Source organism: Perissodus microlepis, chromosome 22, assembly GCF_051167445.1.
Source record: "Perissodus microlepis isolate ML-2025 ecotype Zambia chromosome 22, ASM5116744v1, whole genome shotgun sequence".
Taxonomy (NCBI): domain Eukaryota; kingdom Metazoa; phylum Chordata; class Actinopteri; order Cichliformes; family Cichlidae; genus Perissodus; species Perissodus microlepis.
In genome coordinates, this window is record NC_140481.1 from 13,272,939 (window position 1) to 13,296,873 (window position 23,935).

Here is a 23,935-nt window from a genome sequence, read left to right on the forward strand (position 1 = left end):
AATGATTCCTCCGTCTGCAAAACCATGCGCTAAATATTCGCACGCTTCACTCACTCTCTGCGAGACGATCTCTAACTAAGATCTGGCACGTCTCTTCGCCTGTCTTAACACACGCTTTAGAATTCCTGCCCTGCAAATGCGAACCATCTGTGCTCCCACGAAGCAACAAAAGGCGTGTTAATGAGAAAATGGTAAATCGGCTGAGCTGCATGTTGGTGGTATTCCTACTGTAGCAAAGAGAGAGAGAGAGAGAGGAAACGTGCATTCAACATTCATTAAACTTTTTTTTTTTTACTAAGCTTGTTTCATGAGTGACTGCTCTGCTCTGCCCGAACCGTTCTGCAAGAGAGAGAGCTGAAATTTTCGGGGTTCCCTGGGGATTCCGTGGGAAGGAAATCTTGCTGTCTGCTTTGTCCATATACCAGATCTCAGACCCCCGGTGAAGGAGGGGGCGCGCAAAAACTCGGTCAAAGGGTTTCTCAATCTCCGTCACTGCACGCCTTGTGTGTCTTATTACCTGCGTGCACGCGCAGATCTCTTCTGGATCTCTGCGCACATCTGGTTTTGGCGGGGTCGCAGAGTTGCGGGGGAGGGACTTTCAGTGAGTTTGAGTGTGTGAGTGTGCGATCATGCTCAGCGTCTGAACTCTGTAATTCGCAGCAGATGACCACTTGGGGGGATGTAGGCTTTACTTGGGGAGGTGGCTGTTCCCTCGGACAGCATCAGAGCGCATTGGGCAAGTTCACGCGTTCCATAGATGATGCTGCTCAGCGATGGCGCTGCGCGGTTGAAATGTACACTTTACAGAGCAACAAGTGAAATATGGAAGAGTCCAGCGTGACAGAGGAGAGGGGCGACTGCACCTGAAACACACAAAGCGAATGCCGCTTCAGATCCGGGCTGTGCCGGCCGCGCCGTGGGAATGGATACCAGCAGTTTCCTGGTGGGGATGTGCTTTTTCCTGCTGTCGCTTAATGGGTTTCTGTCCTCCTCGCTGGCGACGGGCTTTTGCCCAAACCGCTGCGACTGTCAGCATTCACAGCATCTCATGTGCACCAATCGCGGATTGCGCACTGTGCCCATACCCACTGCGCAGATGCCCGAGGAAGTGCAGATTTTCAGCCTTGGGGGCAACTTCATCTCTAACATCTCCGCCTTTGACTTCACACGGTACAGTAACCTCGAACGGTTAAATCTGCAGTACAATCAAATAAGAGTTATTCACCCAAAAGCATTTGAGAAACTTCCCAAGTTGGAAGAGCTGTACTTGGGACATAATCTTTTAACAGCTATACCCGCGGGAAGTTTGCAGCCCCTAAAGAAATTGACTATTCTCTATGGAAACAACAATGCAATTAAGAAAATCACACCAGGACTGTTTTCCAACCTGGATAATCTTATTAAATTGCGCCTGGATGGCAACTCTCTAGAAGTTCTGCAGGACTCTGTTTTTAAGAGTTTGATCAATCTACATTATCTTCATCTGGAATCCAACAAACTGCAGCAAATTCACAGAAACGCTTTCTCTAAACTGACCAGCCTACGCTTTTTAAACCTGGCCCACAACAAGCAATCAGCCGTGCGCAATGTCCTCACTTTCTCTCATCTCAAAGCTTTGACGACGTTGCTGCTGTCTGAGAATGAAATTCGTCATATTGGCAATCATGTCTTCCAAAACCTGAAAAAACTGTCCAAGCTTTCCCTCAGCAACAATAAAATCTCCCAAATGGACAGTGGTGCTTTGAGGGGCCTGTCGAGCCTCACCGAGCTTCTGATTGACGGCAACGAACTGGTGGAAATTCCTGCCGTCCTCCTCGACCCCCTGGAGCGTGTCGAGGAGCTGGACTTCAGCCGCAACCGGATATCCAGCGTGGACTCTCTGGCTTTTTCGAGACTTAAACACCTAAGAGTGTTGAAGCTGAAGGACAACTTTCTCACCAGTCTGTCTGGGGACATGTTTACCCTTAACAGCGCACTTTACGACTTGGATCTCCAAGGCAACAACTGGACATGTGACTGTCGCCTGGAGCAACTGAGAGAATGGATTGCTGCTGCACACTCTCAGGGCAAACTGCTGACTGTGTTTGTGCAATGTCATTACCCAGCAACTCTGAGGGGGAAATATCTGGACTATGTGAACAGCTCCCAGCTGCAGCCCCTTGGGAACTGGACTCACTTGTGTACAAGTCAAGCTAGGCCTGAGGAGAGCAGGGCAGGGGCAGTACTAGTGAAGCTGGGGAGCACTGAGAGAGGAGAAAGAGATTCTCGGTTGCCAGAGGGCGGAGAGAGGACAGATGAAGAAGCTCAGAAAGGTGTGAGAAAGAGAGGGGAAGTGGAAGAAACAGGACGTTTAAGACCGGTGAACAGGGGTGGAGTCATGGTATGGAAAAATGGAGAGCAGAGGAAAAAAGAGGGACAGGAAGAGGTGGGGATCCAAGGAGACCAAGGAGGTCCAGAGGTAGCAGAACCTTCTTCTTTCCTGGACAGAAGGAAACCAAAGAAGAAGCTACGGCCTGCTGCAGAGGCAGCTGGGAAACGCGTTAAGGGGAGAACGAGGTCAAAAGTTATTTTCAAACCCAGTCCATCAGCCACAATGAGCCAAGCAAGCATCGGGCTAACCACCACTGTGTCTGTTCAATCAGGAGAGCAGTTAGATTTCCTTAGGTCGGATCAGGATGACACCCTACCTGTCATTACAGACCCTTGTGTTTTCAACCGCCATTTCATCACTAATGTGTCCGTGGATCACGTCACATCTAATACCGTCACTGTGTACTGGACCACCAGGGATCATCACCGCTACACACCAGGGCCCGGGCCAGGCCTTGATGAAGTCCACTACCGGGTTCTGTTTGACAGGTTTGGCACCCAGGATCGTTTCCCCCGCTACGTTTACGCCCACGGCACGGCTCGCTCCGTGACCCTCCGAGAGCTCAGCTCAGATGTGACCTACATGGTCTGCGTGGAGGGAGTGGTCGGAGGTTCCGTGTGTCAGGTCGCACCACGCGACCACTGCGCGGGGCTGGTCACCCTATCTGAGGCAAATGGCCGTGGAGCTACGCTGACCTCTGACCTCCAGCTGGTGACGGTGGCGATGCTCGCCGGGAATGCCGTGCTGCTGCTGGTCATCGGCGGGGTGTGGCTCGGGAGAAGTCTGAGGAGAAAGTTGCAGAGGAGGAAATCAGCTGTGCACGTGCGCCACATGTACTCCACCAGGCGACCGTTTCGCACCGCAATGGCCACGGCGTCCGTCTCCACCGACTTCACCAGCTACCAAAGCAGCCGGCCAGCACGGCTCGCACCGCTAGAGGAGGGGGATCTCATCGAGTTCCCTTGCGACCGCTTTCTGGACAGCAGCAGTGTTCGCAGAGACAGCGAAATGCAGAGATTCTCTGACTAGAACCATTAAAACTCCAAATTAGCTTTAAAAAAATGTTGACACTGAAAAAAATGGGAATTGCTTCATGTTTCCATCTGTGATTTTGCCTTTTTAACACAAACTCCTCTCAGCTGAGCTCATGAGACACCAGAGGAAGTCCATTCCCTCTGACTTCCCCTTTCCCAGTTTGGACCCTTCCTCTTTAATTTTCTTGCTTCTGTGAGTCTACATGCGTTGTTTTTCTTTTTGTTTTTTTTGTTTTTTTTGTGTACGTGAATGATGTACCACTGATTTCAACTACGGTGCTAATATTCAGTTTGCAGACATCATATTGTCTCATATTTGTACAGTGTGTAACGATGGCTGCTGGGTGGCAGAAAAATCTCCTGTTTTGTACCACATCTACCGTGTTTTATACTTTTATAAGGAACTTTGTATCATTTTGCATTACATGACAAAGTAAAAATCCCCAACAATGTGACTGATTTGTCATTTGAGTGCATGTGTTATTGTATCTGCGGGTACTAAAACCCAGACTGTATATAAGACTGAGGACGAGAGCAGCAACAGAACATTAAAGAAATGAGTGAATGAGCTGTGTGCGTGTCAAGATGAGGTCTGGCAATAGTTAGGCAGTCCCTTTGTTTGAGTCTACAGGGTGGAGTGCCTCCTACATTCAGTACAAATCATACACACACACACTTATATTGACAATTGTCTGCACACAAACTTTTCATAGCATCAGACAGTCAAGATGTTAGACATTAAAGCTTCTTGGTTTGTGACAGCTGACCTTAAAGGGACAGTTCACGCCAAAATCAAAACTGCATATTTTTCGACTTGCCTGTCTGTCATATTTTTGGTTGTTTGTTTATTTGTGTTTTAGTCCATGTAGGTTCCTTCCATTGAATATAATGGAAGCGAATATGGCGGGCATATGTTTAGACACAAGATTTGGGAAAATCAGTACAGATATTACAATAATAACGCATAACTTCTTGAAAGCAGCTGACTCACAGTGTTGCAGACATCCAGAGTCTCAAACATGTCCATGAATGCCTCATCAGGCAAGTTGTAATAAACCATTTTTTTAAGATACTGAAACTAGTATTCTTTCCTTTATATTATTATCTTATTTCAGTTAGTTTCCAAGTTCACAAAATCATTTCACTTAGCTTTAATTTCTTTCAAAATGCCAGTTTCTATTTTTATTTTAGTCAACTCAAGGGTTTTTTTTTTAAATAATATTTATTTTTTAGTTTAGTTTCAGTTAACTATAATAACCTTGGAGTTAGCGTATGAGGGTGGACATTGCGCCTCTAGTCATGAATAGATGCATGCATAACGACCCCACAGCGAAGCTTGTGGATATATTTGAGTAACTAGGTCATAAATCCTCAAAAGAGTTTAGTAAAATACATTTTGGGGAGACTTTAAGTATCACAAGAAAAGTATTGCTTACTTTTACTATTTTCAAGAGAAGCCAGTCATGTCTGTGGCTGATATTTTCAAAAACTGGTTAACAATAGGTTACATTTTGGGAGAGCTATCCTTTGAAGTCTGGGACACTTTTGTTAGTAGTTGTCCAGTTATCCAGGATCTCAGCAGACTTTGAGGTGGTACACCCTGCACAGGTAGCCAGGCCATCACAGGGCTGACCTTCACATCTCCACAGGAAGAACATGCAGAAAGTTCATCTTAAGTCTTTCTGTCTGCGTATGAGACGAGACAGAAACAATCCTGGTCACACTTTGATGACTACTCTTATTTTTGCTCTCACTAATAAAAACAGTCACTAGATGGCAGGATAGACCGCACTGCAAGTACAGAACCACAGTCTCACTGCTCACAGCCACCAGCTGACCAAAATTAAACGCAAACAAATATGAATCTGACAGATCTGACGTTGTAAAAACACATTTCAATGATTCACAAAAAGATACCAGAATAATATTTTTTTTAATTTTTGCATTAGGTTTACAGCGATTGTCAGCGTCTTTACAGTACAAAAAGTGTAACTTCTGTGTAAATTAAATTAAACTAGCAGGGACTGAGACATGAAGTGTAGTTTATAATTACTCAGTGACTCAGGGCAGTCACAAAAAAGTGCCTTAAAGAAAATACTGTTTTCAGTGGCTTTCCAACACAGTTGCAGGTTTAATTAACTAATATTAACAAATCAATGAAATGGGAAATTTTAGGATAAAATATTTATCTTATAATTTGAATTACCTGTAGAAAAAACACCCAAAACAACAAAAACTTTGTTGTGTTATTTAAGGTAAGCTGCCTCTGCTCAAAAATGGAAAAGGTGCACTTGGAGCTGCCCAATTAAAACAAACAAAAAAAAGTTATAGTCTCTTTTTCTGAATTAGTGCAAGATATGCCAGAGAATGATACTAAAAAGATGTGTCATGACTGTGTGTGTGCATAGCGAGTAGGAGGCAACGTTAGGCTCATGTCAAAAGAAAACAGACATTATCTGAATAAACACAGGATCCAGATGCCATCACAGTTTTAACAAGGCTTTCAGAAAGGGCATTTTATGCACCTGTTTAGAGAAATGAAGCGACAGATCTCTCTCTCTCTCAGTAAGTGTTTCTGATCTTCTCACAGAAAATCTGCTGATCGTGTTGAAAAATACCTCAAGCGTTCACGTGGATTTATAAATTCATCCAATCCAGTTTGGGATTTCACCTATACGTTGCAGGCTAGTGTCCGGGCTGGAGGTCGTGGCCTGAATCGCCTCCAGACGTTGAGGAAGTGGAGATGCTGTTATGTTGGATGGCTTGCAGATCAAACCCAGGACCTGCAGGGGTGGGACTTCTTCCTGGGCTCACCCCTGCAGCTGGACATAGAGACAGCTGTCAAAGTCACTTATAAAGTGCTGACTCTCTGCTTTTTGGTGTTGGAGATTGTAGGCATCAAATAAAAAGCCACGGCATTTGAGATTAAATGAAAATAGCTCCTTTATTTTAACAACTGAATACTGTACATACATGTATAAAGAACAGTAGAAATATATGAATATGAAATGTGCCAATATTGCATCTCTCTTTGTTCTGTGAAACTCTTGACACATACGTCTTTGTCTGCTTAGGCCACAGCGTTTCACTTTTTAAATATCTTTCATTACAGGTCAGTTTCAGTCACTGTTTGACATAAACTTGAAGCCGCCTGTGGAGTGCAAGTAAGGCAACTTGTTCCCTGCTAGCTTCATGCAAGGCAAAACAATGCTAGTAGCATGGTACTACAAGTTATCTCAAATACCATTGCGGTGTGGTTCATTAAAACAGAATGACAAACTTGATATTCCTTTAAATTAAATCAAGAGTGCAGTGCTTTTTCCCCCTGATCTCTTCAAAAGTGCATTGCTAATTTTTTTGGACACAGCGGGGTTTAAAGCAAGAGTTACTTTACTCTTTTGTGCTGTTTGTTTAGCACTTTAAGACACAGTTTAAAGTGGACCTATTATGCTCATTTTGCATGATAATTCCTGTTTGTCCCTTCATCTCCCTCCCCTTTTTAGTCAGCTTTCTGAAACAACTGTTGTGCCCAGAACAGAAGATTTGAAAAGCAGGTTGGGTGGGGCTTCTGTGCTCACAGCCATGGCTGCATACCTGACATAACCACATAAGGATATCCCCTCTTTTGACATCATACAGATCCATGTCCATGAGGAAAAAACAAATTCTTTGCATACATAAAAAACTGGTACCAGTTTTAATAACAGTGCGTATATATGACAGAAAATAGGAGAAAGCATAATAGGTCCACTTTAAGGTCCTCGGTGTGTAGAGCAGAGGTTCTCAAAGTGGGAGCACCAGGTGTCTGCATCCAAAAGTCAAAGGGCAAATAATTTGCAAAAAAATAATTTTATAATAAAAAGTGCATATTTACAGATGGGGACATTTACTCCTGCCTGTGTTATCTTTGGGCTGACAGAAGCTCGCCATCAGATGTGATTGTGACACATCACGTCAGTCTATCATCAGCTATCACACACTTTTCTCAGGGTGTAATTAACCATTCCAGCTGTTCGGCTTCTTGTCTTTTTAACATGCGGGCTAGCAAGTAGCTTTAATTATTATCTATATTAAGTCAGCAGGAATAGCTGCATTTAAATCAGAAAATATGAGGGGTTTCTTAGGACATTTTCTCCCCTCTTAGGGGTTCTTGGCCTCGAGAAGTTTAAGAACCCCCTGTGTAATAGCGAGTGCATGTGTAATTGTGGGTACACAAGGTTTAATGTGTGAATTACACCCTCAGCAGTGGATGGAGATGACTGGTGTCAGGCATCTGGAAAAGCTGGTGAGAATTCTACACAGGGTTGCAGGGAAGGGGGGTTTTACTCACTGGGGTACCCCTGTGCCTCCCTCTGCCGAGCAGTGACAGGACAGTCCTTGTGGGTGAGCAGAATCTGCTTCAGCTGACCCACCTCCGACTTCAGTGACGTCACCTCGTTCTGGAGGCAAACACAGTGAAATGGTAAGCACTCTCGAAGTGTAGGCTGTGTTGATGTAAGTGTGTCTTGTGCGCAGAGCACATCCCACCTGTAGCTGAAGGTTCGTGTGCGTCAGCTCTTCAGCTTTCTTCTCCAGCGATGACACCCACAGCTTCCTCTTCTGTCGGCAGCGGGTGGCTGCGGCCCGGTTACGTTCCAGAAACTTCTGCCTTCGCTCGTCGGGGTCCTGCTCTACTGTCCTCCTTCGACGGTTTCCGCCTCCTCCTACACCTCCTCCACCACCTCCGCTGCAGCTACCGCCTGCCTGCACTGCATGAGTGTGAGATGGCTGGGAAGGCTGCATCTGCTGTGCAACTGGTGATAACTGCAAAACAAAAACAACAACTTTTTCAAGTAACTGTGCTTGAATGCACAAAAAACCCAGCCATCGTTAAATATAAAGCATTATACCTGCGCAGGAGCAGACAGTGGAGGTGCAGGCGGTGAGCCTGGGTGTAAGTGTGAAGGCGGTGATTGGTGAGCCTGAGCGTGAGGTGGTAAATTCCCTGCCTGGTGCAGCTGGTGGCTCTGGGTGCTTCCAAGATGCTGTGGGTGGGGAGCATGGCACCGCTGTTGGTAGGTAAGAGGCACAGGTGGAAGCTGTGAGTGATGAGGCTGAGGATGATGATGATGGTGGTGCTGCTGCTGCTGTTGTGGTTGTTGTTGTTGTAGTGGAGGTGTCTGGTGACGCTGTGGCATCATCTCTATCATGTGGCCCATGGGTGGCACATTGTTATTGATGGTGATCATTCCTGGGTGGTGCTGTTGATAATGGTGGCCCAATGTCTGCTTGGATCTCTGAGCAGAAATAGATAATAAACAAAAAAGAACAAGTTAATTAATCATGTGATGCTATTAAAAAGTTAAATTATTATCACTTCTATGTGCAATGATTTAGAAATCTGAAGTGATCTAACCACTATCCACTCTGATATCAGCCTGTAGAACTGTGTTCAGAGGATAATAAGTATATACTAGCAACTAGATTAAGAAAATACAAACAATTAACATGAATTCAACTGAGGAAGACTTTCTTTTTCTTTTGCATGTTGGATTATAAAGATATTTATTTACCCCTTACATGGTCAATATGTTACAGAATGCTCAGAAGCCCTATAACCACACGGAAAGGCTGTAAAACTGCAGTTCCTCAAATGACCACATGAGGCTGGCTTGCACAGTGAGACAATCCCAATGGACAACTGTTCAATTCAGTTCAACTGTATTTATATAGCACCAAATCCCAACAACAGTTGCCTCAAGGTGATTTATAATGTAAGTTAAAAACCCTAGAATAATTCAAAGAAAACAGAGAAAACCCCAACAATCAGATGACCTATGAGCAAGCACTTCGGTGACAGTGAGAATGAAAAACTCCCTTTTAACAGGAAGAAACCTCCAGCAGAAACAGACTCGGGGAGGAGCGGCCATCTACCGTGACCAGTTGGGGGCAAGGGGAGGAAGACAGGACAAAACCACACTTTGGAGGAGAACCAGAGATGAATAATAGCTCAATAATTCAATGCAGAGTGTGTGAAAACACATAGGAACGATGAAGAAGAAACACTTGGGAAGTCCCCAGCAGCCTAGAGCTATTGCAGTGAAACTAAAGGAGGATTCAGGGTGACCTGATCCAGCCTTGACTATATGCTTTGTCAAAAAGGAAAGATGACTATGTTAAAACGCCCAACAGCATTAAAAAGCAAGATTAAACTCTTCTGAAAGAATGGTTTTGGTCTCTGTGAATACTCCCCTAATAGAAATTGTATTGCAGTTTCATTTCTTTGTCATTCTTCTAATTACACTTTTAAAGTTTGACAGTGGCCAGTTTTGGCCAGTCATTGAACTGGACCTCTGGACTGAGCATTTTTAATGGAATTATCAATTGTTGCGTGGCTTATGGCACAAACGAGCAATTCAACAAGTGACTGTTTCCACTTTGTTGCGTGAGGTTTCTTTTGGTATTTTATTAGTACTAGTGCATGGAAAAAAATAATAATGCTCCTGTGAAATTTAAATGATACGATGCTTTTATCAGGTGTTATCAGTGCATAAACACTACAAGTTGATAATTTTAGCCCTTTGGATGTGTAGCTGCTAGGCAATATGATGACATCATAATATCTGAGGTAGATAAGAACCACAGACAGTATAAAAGATGGACGTAGTTGCCCTGACGTCACGCACTGCTTTGAGGTCCCGCTTTGAAGCCTCAAGCTGGCGACGGTGTTTTGCTTGTGAAGAATAGACGTGAAAGAGAGGGGCGGGTCTGACTATTGGCTACTGACTTGTGATTGTCAGCTCAATAGCCAATGTGGTCTTTTGAACCATAGTATGATCAAGATTTATGAAGCAGACCTCATTTTTTTATTATCTGTATGGCGCATAAACTGAGTCTATAAACTCAAATGGAAAATGTTTACAAAGGTCAAGTGAGACAGCTGTTTTTCTTTCCACTACTGGCCTGAAATTCCTACATTTCATTTTATATATCATAGCAAGAAAATTACTAATTAGCGGCCATCTGTGGCTGTGCAGTTCACCCATACAGTGTATGGATACAGCCTTCTAAGAACTCAACTTTCTTTCCCCAAATATGGTAACTTCAGACTCCAAACTAAAAAAAAAATGTGGCTACAGTCAAAAGACTTGAGTCATAGTGTTCAGTCTATGGTTTATCCTTAACGCCTGCTAAATTAGTAACAGCAGGTTATCTTTGAAGCAACGGGCCACTTCAAGCCGCATCCCGAGGTACTGCACCTCGATGCAAACAATATCTGTGGGTCAAACCCTCCTTCTTTTCCATCCTCGCCACTTCTCCTCAACAACTGTTGATGAGAGGGATAACGTGTTCCAATAAATGCTGCCGTCTGCAGCTTGATACCTTCACACTTTATCATTCCCGTGTATCATCTGACTAAACAGACTGTACGAGCTAAATTAAACCTCATCTCACCTTTCTCCAACACTCAGCAGAGAAAAGCAAGAGAGGGAGAGGTCATGTTTGGAGCATGACATCACCCCCCCCCCCCATTCCAGTCCCTCCCTGGCAATACTGTTATCTGCTCCCTGTTACACAATATTTCTTTAAGAGAAGAAGCAGATTTTTCTCTCTCTCGCTCTCTCTCTCTCTTCACCATTCAGTGAAGTAAAAAGAGAGCACATTTAACTGGTGCCAAGGATGAGGTCATTGAGCTGTCTGTGCCAGCTTTACCAGCCAGCCAGGCTGCCAGTCATACACACACGCACAGCCACACACACACACTAAACAGAGCGGGACACGAGTCCTTCAGTTGTGTTTACTAGATAGAAACACCCTGACACTGAGGCCGGCGATTACATCATGGGTCTCCTTGGCTTGGATGACACACCACGTTGATATTTCTGTCTGAAGGGATCGGTGAATGAAGACACAAAACTGTACATGAAACACTGATCCACTTGTCAAATGTTTACTTTTCCACTTGAGCTGAGTGTAGCGTTACTGTACAACAGAGGCATGTTAACACACTTTCTGATGTTTTAAAGAACCAGAGGCCTGTTTCGAAAAAGAAAAACCTTTCCGAGGACCAATATAATTCCTTAGATTTATACTACAAGACACATTCACCTGTTCACACACACACATTCATGCAGCACTTTATTCTGTGTACTTTAGGAACATTACCTATAACACATACACTCACACACCAGTAGGTGCACCGGGGGGGGTAAGTATCCCAGACTGAACCACTGACAAACCAATTTGTAGATGACTCACTCCACCTCTTTGCGTCCACTGAGGACATTTGTGGAACAAATGTGTTGCATCTTGGTGAATGTTACAAACCTGACAAAAAGTCAAAGTGTTGTTTGAGGGTTAAGATTCTGCATCAGGATTAAGGTTTAAAGTAAGGAGTTGCTTCAGTAATAAAAGCTAAGGTAAGGTAAGAATGTGTTGGGTCAGCGGGTACCCTTTTATGTGTGTGTGTGTGTGTGTGTGTGAGAGAGTGTAAGAAAAGAGGGTCAGAAGTGAACTTGCCACCTGAGTGGCTCCGCAATCTGAAACCACTTTTCAGTTGCCACTCTGTATGCGAGCTCCTCCACAAGAAGCCACAACCTGCGTCCATGCCTGTGTGTGTGTTTGTGTGTGTGGGGCTATTTCACAGTTTTAACTTTTGAAGTTGCTTTTGATAGCAAAATATCTTTAACTATTAATTCCAGATGCAGGTGAAAAGAGGAGATGTAAAATTTACAAGCGAAAAGATCACACGCTTGTTGACGCGAGGGAAATAAAACTGAGAAAGCCACGGGGGAGCATGTAGATTGTGACTTCCTGTGGTCCAATGTGTGTGTGTGTGTGTGTTTGGGGGTAGAGTTACATTCTATTTCCTGTCTGTCCTGATTAGAAAGGACTATGGCAAAGGCAGAAGGTGAGGCCGGGTGTCTTTTTTTTAAGTGTTACATAACACTATGAATTTGTCTTTATTGAAAAATCACCCACATTTTGAGCCACTTATAGAATAGATTAGAATAGAACGCGACTATTTGTCATTCTACAGGTGTACAACCAAATTTGGAGCAACTCTCTGAGTGGTGCATATAGATAAAACAAACATATATACAAATACATACATATCAATATAAAGATATCAGAATATGAGATCAGTATAAGTTATAATACACACACCGGATGTTCTGAGTGATGATGGTACACAGTGTTATGAGCTGGAGCATGATGGTAAAGGGTATATATAATGGACATCTCTGTTCTAACTGAGCTTACTATAAGCCTCAGTCACCCAATCAGTCATTCATATAGCACTTTAGTTTACACCTAAGTGCTTTGTCTAACAATAAAACACAGCGAGTGCAGCAGGGTTCAGAATCCTGCCACAGAAGGATTCAAAGTGCAGACTGGGATTGAACCTCCAACCTTTCAATTGTTAGCTTACCTCACTCAACCTCACTCTGCCTCCTGAACCACAGACAACCAAAATGTTAGGATAAGATATAATATGCTGGGAGTTGATAAAACATGCAGAAATCCACTCTTCATAAACAGCTGTGGTGTAATGCATTATTAGTGTAATGCTAATATATAATGTTATTAGCTCCAATAATGGAAATAGTGGGAAAAGTAGTCAGACTGACTGATGATCACCTACCTGGGGTGAAGAACAGGAGGGGTTGTGTACAGGAGCCGGTATACCCATTGCACAAGACATCTGCTTCTCCATCTGAAGAAGAAACAGTAGACACAAAAAGAATCTTTCAGCTGTGACAAAGGGAAGCAGCAGCTTGTATCCACATAAACCTCAAGTATGAAGAGTTCCCCCAAAGGTCACATCCATCTGGAGTTTTGACATTTTGATTAATTTATCCACAAAAGTGAATTTTCCTGTCATGGGTCCACTATACCTGCATCTATAAATTATCAGGCATGCGTGTTTGAATGTGTGGGAGTCTGAACATGACAAACACCATCCCCTTCCATACTTACAGTCATGTGCTGAGCAGATGCCCCTTGCATGGCGGGGTCTGGCAGGGTGCCAGGTAAGGAGGCTGGCAGCGGCTGCCTCTGTCTGTTCTGCATGTGAAGGAGGCACGACAGCGGCCCGGGAACCGGCCTGTGGTGAGAGCGATAGAGACGGGTCATGCTAGAGAGCCGTCCACAGCCAAAGTTTCATAAAACCAGGTTCAGAGAGAGGTGCAAGTTGAAACATTTATAGCTGGGTCTTAATGGCAGATGGAGGTGAGATGTGAGAATGGTCATATCATCTTATTTTTAGGGGAAGCTGTATCCAAATCTACAAACAAAAAATGCATATAAAGCCAGCAGAATGGCTCTGTTCTGGGACCTCCCTGCACTTTAATGTGTAGGACCTTCGCACAAAACAGAGCTGGTATCAGTGGCAACAGATATGCCACTGAGCTAGGGAAGAGGTGGGTTGCAAAGTGGCTTGCAGATGTGCTACAGCAGCTAAAATAGCCCTCCCACTGTTTACAAGGGTATAGGCTGAGCCATCAGCTGATGATGTAGGCTAGCACTGAGATCAGCTGATCTGCTACCACTGCAGGTGAGGGTAACTTGGCTGCTCATGTTTGATTTCTACTACTTACTTCAAGTATTTTTTCAAAAGGAAAAGATAAGTGATTTTAGCTGGCTGGCTCACCTTTGTCTGAGCAACGAGTTGGCACAGTTTCCTAAAGTAAAGCAGGAGTATGTCTTTCTAGAAGCAGCATTTCAGTCATCCTGTGTATTTCATACATTTAACAGATTTTACTGGAACTACTTTCTACGGAGGAAATAGTACCTTACGAAACAGGGTGTTCTGCTTATTGTCCAGAATATTAAGTTCTCCAGGCAAAGATGTTGCTGTTGAACTTTTTTGACATGGGGAGTAGCACAACCTAAATTCCACTGAGCCTCATTGTTTTGGGATGGCGGAGAAGTCTCAGAGGCAGATGTGTCAAAACATTGGCAAGTTGGCAAATCAAAGCCGCCAACCACTAGAAACAAATGTTACCAAGGAGTCTCTGAGAGCCCTTAAACACTCCAATGTGATCAAAAAGCATTGATGTGTTATTGTATGCCAGGAGAGAGCTGTAAACAGAGTTTTGAGGTGAAGCGCTGACAAGAGAAAGAGTGATGAAGTTTTAAAAAAATGGAAAGAAAAGAAAGACGTGGAGAAAAATGACAGCCCGAGAGGAGGCGCAAAGCCTGCAGATCAGAGCGGGGGGGATCCAGAGACCCAGGGTGCCATGTGCTGACCTAACCCCTCTGGCTCTTTGCCAGTCGGACAGCGTGGGCCTGCATGGCCACGCTGAGGTCATCATCAATGATGTCATCACCGAATCTGGGGTTATGCGACCCTTTTAGAATACAACAAAGTGCAGACAAACCAAAACAGCATTTCCTAACATAACCACAACAGTTCTACCAGGCCAGCAGCCAGACACTCAGACCAGGTCACTATGGAAACCGGTGGTAAACACTTGGGGAAACAGCCAGACGCCCGATCCAGAGTTCACTTAGTAACTCTTAGCGGGTTTCACTGACTAACATGCTGTCTGGATTCAGCTGGCACTGATTAATGCTGCCATAAATGACTGTCAGCTCGCTCCCCACTGTCCTGTCACGTCCTGTCTGAGCCTGGACAGATGTTTGGAGCTAATTATGTCACTGACTCACTTGTGGCACCTTGATTCAACTAATCAACAACAGATTTGACAGCCTTTTGTTTGTCTACAGTATGCGTTGCAAGCAGAAACCATCGGTGGGCAAGATGATGGAGGCACTTTTATGTAAGATTGACATTTGGGCAGGAATCGCTATTTACTATATTTAGCATAACTAAACCCCAGAAAACACACAAAAAAATCTTTTTTTAATCACAACGTCTCCAGTTTGATCTCAGAATATCATACATCTGCTCTCCTGTGAATGAATAAAGCCTTAAAATAGTCATAAATGCAAAAATGACATTGCTGTAATAACTAGGACTGGTAGAGAAAATGTTACACTAAAAAAAGAAAAACTATAAAAGTCAAAATCTTCTCAAGCAAATGTAAAATGGTTCCAACTTGTAGAAATATGGGAGTGCGCCTAGGCCCGTACAGGTGTATTTATAGGTGGGCTGTTTTCATTGTACATGTACAATGACAGTAAAGGGCTATTCTTGTCAGGTCGTTGCCAGCCTACAGAGTAAGTGTGAGTAAACTTTATCTATGCAGCACTTAGAAAGAAAACAAAGAGCAGGAAAAGAAGCAATATAAGAAACAAAACTAATTAAAAGACCAATGAAACCAACAGGGATTATGACCAAAAGCTATATATTAGTCTATACCAAAGTTTTACCAGATTTAACTGACCTGACAATAAGGAGAAGGCACTTCCACAGCTCAAGCATTAAAAGCACTGTCTGTTCCTAACTCTGAGCAAAGCTGGTGGAAAATTTAAGTTAACTGTAGGGTTCCCTCTAAGGTCACAAAATAAACCTGTAGGATTACTGATGGCACAAGAATAAAGACAAACAGGCCCAAAAATGCTTATTATTATTATCATTATTATTATTACAGGATTACAGGTAAGGTTAGGGTTAGGTTTTGGTCCTCCACATTCTAAACTGGCAAATGTTTAGAAACTAAAGGCTGATGCCTTTCAAATGAAGTCACATACAAACATTTTCTCATTCCAGTTTTTCCTATTTTAAAGCACCACAGCTTAGAGGTTAAAGCAATTAAAGTTTACACTGAAAAAACAAACAACAGCATTTTCTCTGTCTAGAAACATTCGTAGAGTTAATCTGGATAATCCACTGGCCTAACTGTGAAATGCTTTAGTCCCAATAAAGCTGTAGGCTTCATGTTGTGCTTATTGCCCAGAATATGAGGTACACTGTTTCTGTTAGCGATTAAAGCTGACTGAAAAGGGTAGATTTCTTGTATTAGCTGAAAAACATTTTAAGCGGTAGACAATGACATATGTGAATTTTTTTAAAATAAAAAGTTACACGTAAACAGTTTAATGTTCAGTTTTTTTAAGTTTCATTTTTAAGGTAACCTGATATACACGTTATTATAAACAAGTGAAGTTATTTATTTATGTTGCTGTGGCAGGCATGAGTTCGTTTTTCTTTATGAAATTAGAGATGAAAATTACTTGTATTACCTAAAGTTGCAAGTAATATTAGTCAGTAAACAATTAAATAAGTACTTGAAAACACCTTTTTTTCCTTATCAAACAGAATGCTGTAAATATACAGCATAATGAAGAGCAGAATACATAATGAACCCTGTATGTGTGTATTATGAGAACTTGTGAGGGCGGACTGTTTACTAGGTTTCACAAATTCATAGCCGGCCTTTTAGGAGGAGTGGGAGCAGCTGCAGGGAGCTGGTTAGATGAAAGACAGGAACTCCTCTAATCTGTCTGTAGAACTGGGTGATAACCAGGGAGCCAAGGAAGCTGCCCAGGCACTGAGAGACTCCGGTCTGGTTCTGAGTCTTTGCAGACATGTAACAGAGACAGTAGCTGCATGGTGGGGTGGGTAGCGTCTAAGGGACGGAGTGGCTTTTTATGCAGTGGTTCTTCATCACTTTTGGAGTTACTTAATTCTCTCACTAAACTGACGTATAATTTTTTTTCCTGCTTCTTCCTCTCACTTCGTTAATGAAGTGATGAATTATGCAGCGGAAACGCCAGCTTGTGAGCGGCGGAATGATTTATAATGCGTCCATAACAGGAGGAAAAAGAAAGAATGAGAAAAGGAAATGTGTTTGCGTGTGCGATGTAGGGAAAATGTAAGATACACATATATGTGTTTCGATGCCTGTAGGTAAATGTGTGTGTGTGCGTGTGAACTTACTCGGAGTGTGTTAGGGTGGAGGTAGCCTGGGTGATGACTGATCCAGACTGGGAGGAGGACAGGGCTTGCTGGGCGGCCAGGCTGCAGCTAGGGGCCATCATGGGGCCATGTGTCTGGGGATGATGCAGTGCATGAGTCTGGGGATGATGCAGCGGTGGTTGGGGATGTGGGTGCTGAGGCTGGGGTGGGTGCTGGAGCTGATGTTGGGGTTTGAGCTGGTGCTGGCTCATACAGGAGGGCCCATTATGAGAAAGCGACTGTGGAAAGAATAAAAAAAAGACAGCTGAGACCATTGTAAACTTGTGGGGCAGTAAATGATTGAAGTCATTTACGATCAGAGATTACGGTGCCAGTCAAAGTCCTTTTAGACACTAACGCAGACACATGGCAGCCATCATGAGATGCGGCAGAGCAGTTTTTTTTAAGCATTATCTATATTAACTTTAATTTCATTGTTCACAGGGAGATTAATATTGCTTATATACACTCACCTGTCAAATGTGTCAAATCACTTAAAAGGTTTCTGTCTATCAGTCCCCACCGTATCTTAAAGACCTCATAATACCATATCATCCCAATAGAGCACTTTGGTCTCAGACTGCTCGTTTACTTATGGTTCCTAGGGTACTTGAAAGTAGAATGGGAGGAAGAGCCTTCAGCTTTCAGGCCCCTCTTCCGTGGAACAAGCTCCTATGTTTAAGATTAGGCTTAAACTTTCCTTTTTGATAAAATATATAGTTAGGGCTGGATCAGGTGACCCTCTCATGATGCACTGAGTGTTTCTTCAGTCACTACGTGTCTATACACCACTGTGCATTAAATCATTGGTTATTATTAATCTCTGGCTCTCTTCCACAGCACGTCTTTTGTCCTGTCTCCCTCCCCTCACCCTTAGCCACCCCCAATCTGCCCCCCTCTGAACTTAGTTCTGCTAGAGGTTCCCAAGTGTGTGTTTTCCCTCCCACTGTCACCAAGTGCTTGCTCATTGGAGATCATCTGATTTGGGGTTTTTTGCTCTATTATTGTAGAGCCTTTACATTAAAGTCTTGAGGTGAGTGATGCTGTGATTAGGTGCCATATAAATAACAATGAATTGAACTGTCTTTGCCTCCAAAATCAAGCTTTAAAAAGCTTTTTCCCCCCTGGTAGTCATACTACCACTCTCTATACATGCTCTTTCAAAATTGTCCCAAATATTTTGATTTAATTGCTTTGAGTGCCACATTTCTCTCTTATAATGCCTGTGGTGACAGCGATGAGAGTGTGTGCACTTGTTTAGTTGTCTCTGAGTGTGACGACTAGCTGTTTAATTTACAGGGTAGAATGTGATCGCTCGGTGTGTCTTTCCTGCAGCAGGTCAGATATCTGCAGCTGTCTGACCGGGCCTGACTCCCTCACAAACAAGTGTCACTCAAAACATAACCTCTCAGCAGCACCGGGGGACGGATCTGCATCGTGTCTTAATCCCTGCTTCTTTCCAGCTAACGTCAGACTAGAACTGATGGTTTATTTTAAGTGAAATAAAATAATATGATAATAAAAAACTTGTCAGACTTACCTGCTTCTTGTTTTCCTCCTCTTGTGCTTGAAGAAATTCTTCCTCGATCTCCTTGAAGAGACCAACCTCTTCGCAGTTCTGCAGAAATCGTGTCGGCGTCGGAGTCTGGTCTAGAGTCATTGCATCCAAAAGGAAACAAAAGAGAGGAAAAAAAACGGATTTGCTTTTTAAAAAAATTTGAAGCACTTGCCAAAACAGACTGTAGTTTAAGCTTTTTTTGCTTTCTAAATTAACAGTGGTGCAGGTCGTCATGTGAAGAAGAGGAACGAGTCTCCTCTCAGCTGAGCTCTCCGTCTCTGTCTGATAACATCAGTCTGCCTCTCCCTGAGCCGTCTAAACACATAGAGGTCAGAGGTCACATGAGGGTTTTTGTTTTGACAGGGGAGTTCCTGCAGGAGGCGTGACAGGCTGCAGGACGGAGGTGCAGAGGGAGAGTCTGCAGAGGCCAGATCTTGCGCCGTTGTTTACATCCAGACAAATCTTTGGGGAAAACATTGACACCAACAGCCACGTTCGCCTCCAAAATTGTCACAAAAATGAAGCCAAAACATCGCAGCATGGCTTCCATGACTTTTATGATTTCACCTTTCTTGTGTGGCTACACTTTTCTCAGCACCACGGCTTCCACTGGCGATGGGGTAATACTTTGGTTGTACTGCTTTGCATTGATTCCTACACCACCACCAAAGCCAGCTTACGCTCATATGTTGCTTTAGTCCGGGCTGAAGATGAGGTGGAAATTCTTCTTGTTTTGGCATTGGGGCTCGTACTTACTCATATTTTCTACAAGCAGCCAAGCCACTGCTTCCTGCTCATGGTCAGTATGTATTCACAGAAATGTTAATGTGGAAGCACAATATTTAAAAACTGTGTTTAAATGATCGTCTGGAGGTTGTTTTGACGTTAAAGATACTAATACTACTACTGTAGCCTGAGCAGTTAGTGCATAACACAGAAATGTGAGGCTTGCAAAGTTAATTTAGATGCAGAATCAGCATTTTACAGCCGTTCACAATGGGACTAATCTTAATGGGGCATTTGTTTCCCTGGAAATCACTGCAAATGTGTTTGATATAGTCTGAGTGAAATTGTCAACTGTTGTTAGATGCTTACTTTTTTTAAGAGCAAACCTTTCCTAAATTCTTATTTTTGCCATTGAAACACATGACCGGACACTGAATCTACACACAGACACACAAAACAAGCTAATGAAATTTTCTCTGACTTAGCAGATCTTGAAACAGGAAGAATCCTTATCTTTCCTCTTGTAGAAAAAAACATCCTTAAAAAAATAGGAAGAGGATGAATTTACAATATCAGTGCTTTTAAAACAATCGGAGAAGGTTCAGCAGTCTTGCTGCTATTATCAGTCTGTTGCATAGAACTGAATTAGAAACAATTAAATAATTTTGGAATTTTATTTTCACTCCTCATGAATATTTGTGTTGTAAATACAGAGCACAGTAATGATTAATATACATTTAAATGATGGCTAAATTGTGCTAAATTAAAACCATGAGCTCTAGAAGCAGTGAAATACTGTGTTTTACATGGGCCGTGCAGAGACCGGTGCACCTAATCTCCACGTTTTTAAATCAAAGTGCTGTTATCTGTGTTTTGACTCTAATCTGATGGAGTATACTGTACATGCTGCAACACAAGACTATTTGCAGTTTGTCTGAGGGAAGGAAGCTTGCTTTGGTGGGTTATCTGATTTCATACTGTATAGGATATCGTCATCTTTTTAAAAAAATATATATATATCAAGCACTGATCTTGAAAAGGAGGAAGTTTCACCACAGACATGTGTAGCCAGGAGATGCGGTCACTGGGAGACTAGGATGAAATCTCAGAGAAGCTCATTTTCTTCCTTACCTGTGAATGCTGCATCTGTCTTTATGGAGGGGAACTTGAGGGTCATCTCATGCTTGTGCCTGTGGATGATCAGATGTTCCTCTAACTGGAAGCGCTGCAGCACACCAACACAGGAAGAGAGATGTGAAGGGATGCGTGCAGCTGTGTGACACGCGGGATGATTTTCTCAGTTAAAGCAGCTGATTACATCTTAAGCTGACTAAGACATCATGATGCTCTTAGTCTGTTAAGTATTTTAGGTTATTCATCACTTCAGAAACATTTGTATTTATCAGCAACTCCTCCTATATTCTACAGCTTGATTGTTACTCATTTCATTGATAATTAAGTCTGACATCATGGGTTTTTTGTTTTTTTTTTAAATTTAAAAATAACCATTACAGTCCTTGTAATGCCACACGTACATAGCATTTTACTGACCTGAGAGCAGCCTGGGGCGCCGCACATATAAGGCCTGTCCTGTTTGTCATTCATGTCATACACAAGCCTGCACAAACAGAAGAAGTGAGAAGAATTTATTTACCTGCAGTCTCAGATCACAGCTCAGATGAGCTCACCCAGCAGGCAGCCTGAGGTTCCCTGTTTTATGTTTTGTATTTACACGGATAATTCACATACTGTTCACCTATTATCGTGCCTTTATTGTGGAAGCCGTGTGTAATGAGATAGTTGCCACAGATGATGGATGTTTCTTCCTGAGACACAATATTAAGTTGACGAAAATGATCCCTTTGGTGCCAACGGACGGGGTTGGGGGGTGGGTGGGGGGGGGTGCACAACAGTCTCGTGTTGTGAGAGCACACACCAGGTATTCATTTTTATTAGGACGAGCCCTATAGCGTACAAACCGTGTTTTTTCCAGCCTTTCATTACTCATTAGTAATTACATGTAAACACAAGAAGGGCATCAAAGCCTTCCAGCATTGGGAGCTTTACTTTTCACTTGGAGTGGGGACTAAGTGTAGTGCAATTGTTTCAGGCTACAATTAGGCTTTCATCGGGGTATCAGTTAATAATACTGGTGTGATGAAAGGATAAGTGCTCGCCATGTCTTACATCAAGTCACTGGGATAAAATTATCAACACAAATGCTGATGAGAGTCACAGTAATAAACCAGCTTGCAGTGCCAACCCGGAACCGACCCAGTTGCCTCTGCTGCGAGGATATTAAGCCGCCGATGTGGAGCAATTGTGAATTATCTGAAGACTGCTGTTGAAGCACAAAGTAAGAAGGTCTTCAATTCCTCAGCCAGGTGACAACAGGTGACAAGGGTCAACAAATGTTACCAGTGTTGCTGTGGGAGGAGATGGTGGTTATGAGAAGCATATTCACAGGTTGTACACTCCCCCACCCCTTGTGTACGCGTGAGCTGAGAGCAATGAGAAGACTGATGTTATGGGAAAGACTGAGAGCTGAAGAGACGAGTTGGGAAAGAGAGGGCAAAAGTAAAGGCATCCATAAGAAGTGGAAAGAAAGTGTGTCTCTGTGTGTGTGTGTGTGTGTGTGTGTATGTGTGTTTGAGTGAGAGGACGGGTGGGAGGTGGAGAGTGACATTAGGTTGATGGCGAGGAAAATGGAAAGGGCAAGTGGCAGTGATCAAGAGAGGGAGAGGAAAGCAGGAGGAGGAGGACACAATGAATGGAAGAGAGAAGGAATGAGGGTGGGAGCCTGCGAAGGGAGGGCTGTACTTCAGGCCTACTCGTGACAGGTTTGAACCTGCCTCAGCCCCCATTTTCCAACCCCAGGCAAGTAGAGGTGACTTCATAGGTGTGCGTGTGCTTGTGTGCTTGAAAATAAACCAGTAACTAGGTGATCACAACACCAAAATTCCAGCAAGATCGGAGATTGATCAAAGTATTTAAGGTTTGGATTCTCAGCTAATACAGAAAGCAGGTTTATTAGTAGTTTTATGTATCAGCAGTATGTAACAGCGTGCCACAGTCAGCTGTACTCGAAGTGTTTCATAAGCTCACATTTTACAGACAAATGTAAAAATTTAAAGCCCAGCATCCAGTTTGTAACCCCTCGGCCCCCTCTTTCTGCTCTTGTACAAGATTAGCAGACTCAGCACATTTCCAGCAAAACCTTCTGTCAGAGCGGGCACTTCAATGCGCAATGACGTCATCCTTAACGGATGAACTCAACAACAGACCAGGCAACATACTGTCAGTTTAAGACAGGATTTACGTTGACAAAAAAAAAAAAAGTTTTCCCGCCTCATTTTTTAACTGTCATTGTTCTACACTTACACTCGGTTACTATGACTCACAGAAAAACACGCACAACTTTTAATATCACATGTAAGCATCAAATAAATAATTTTTAAAAAGGTGCCAGGTTTAGTTACTCACTACACTTCTTCAAGTCCCCCGTATCTGATGGATGAATCATGACAGCAGTAGGCATGGAGCTCATTCTGCTCAATTTAAATCGCGGTCCTTAACCAAAAAGTCCTCCGGACGGTCACTGCCTGCGTCTCAAGAACATGACCGGTATTTGTGTATATGTGTGTTTGTGTGTGTGTGTGTGTGTGTGTGTGTGTGTGTGTGTGTGAGAGAGAGTTGTCTTTTCCTCCTACCGCTCCGTAAAGGAACCTGTTCAACTCATAAACAAGCCCGGCACAGCTGTACAGAGAGTGCTGTCACACCCCCCAAATAGACAGGAGCGCTCAACCTTTCCGCTGGGTGATGAGACTTCACCGGGACACCTCGCTAAAAAGTTCCGCCGTCAACTTTTCTTTCCTTTTTCTTTTTAAACCGTCAAAATAAAAAATAAAAATAAAATAAAAATAATAAAGGCACAGTATCAGGAGAGCGGTTGCCGCGGAGCTAGAAAGTTTTGTGAATGGAAGTAAAAGACTTACCTACAAGTAGAGAGTAGACGAGCGGCGCTCCAGAGAGGAACCACGTTGGACTGGAGCGAGATTACAATACGTTCTATTTACAGAAGCATTACATCACCCTCCCGGTGACGTCACGTGGGATTCCTGAACTTCTAAATCATTGCGGTCCCGTACGGAGAGAGGGCTTGAGAGGGGCGGGGTTACGACACGGTGAGGGGGACGGGACGGAACAGCAGCAACAGCAGCAGCGTGGTGCTGGACCGGAGTCAGTGACAGACCCACCGGGTAGACACACCAACGGCAACGTGACGGGACACGGGGCAGACCGGGTGGGCGGATGAGACCCAGTTAAGTGTTTGTTTTTTGTTTTGTTTTTTTTATCCTGTCCCCACTTTTGGTGTGTGTCTGAAACGGGACGTTCCAGCG

General features: G+C 43.4%; 2 protein-coding genes across 4 annotated transcripts; one reads left to right on the plus strand and one right to left on the minus strand.

The window, feature by feature from the left end:
• The first annotated feature begins 554 nt into the window (after positions 1–554).
• On the plus strand, positions 555–3,970 carry tril (TLR4 interactor with leucine-rich repeats). Its single transcript, XM_084920021.1, has one exon. It carries the CDS (start codon positions 923–925, stop codon positions 3,398–3,400), a length of 2,478 nt encoding a protein of 825 aa, XP_084776147.1. The 5' UTR covers positions 555–922; the 3' UTR covers positions 3,401–3,970.
• Positions 3,971–5,328: 1,358 nt separating this feature from the next.
• On the minus strand, positions 5,329–23,620 carry LOC146362665 (cyclic AMP-responsive element-binding protein 5-like). Of its 3 annotated transcripts, none has more exons than XM_084919797.1 (11): positions 23,531–23,620; positions 21,087–21,153; positions 20,667–20,760; positions 18,792–18,901; positions 17,234–17,490; positions 13,366–13,492; positions 13,031–13,102; positions 8,295–8,681; positions 7,933–8,208; positions 7,736–7,844; positions 5,329–6,227 (listed from the first exon to the last, which is right to left on the minus strand). In XM_084919797.1, the coding sequence occupies exons 2-11, from the start codon at positions 21,138–21,140 to the stop codon at positions 6,091–6,093; spliced, it is 1,623 nt and encodes a 540-aa protein (XP_084775923.1). In that variant the 5' UTR covers positions 21,141–21,153; positions 23,531–23,620; the 3' UTR covers positions 5,329–6,090. The 3 variants fall into 3 exon arrangements, with proteins under 3 accessions (XP_084775923.1, XP_084775925.1, XP_084775924.1); XM_084919799.1 differs by having other exon boundaries at positions 23,535–23,598; XM_084919798.1 differs by lacking the exon at positions 23,531–23,620 and adding an exon at positions 23,019–23,520.
• Positions 23,621–23,935: the final 315 nt, after the last annotated feature.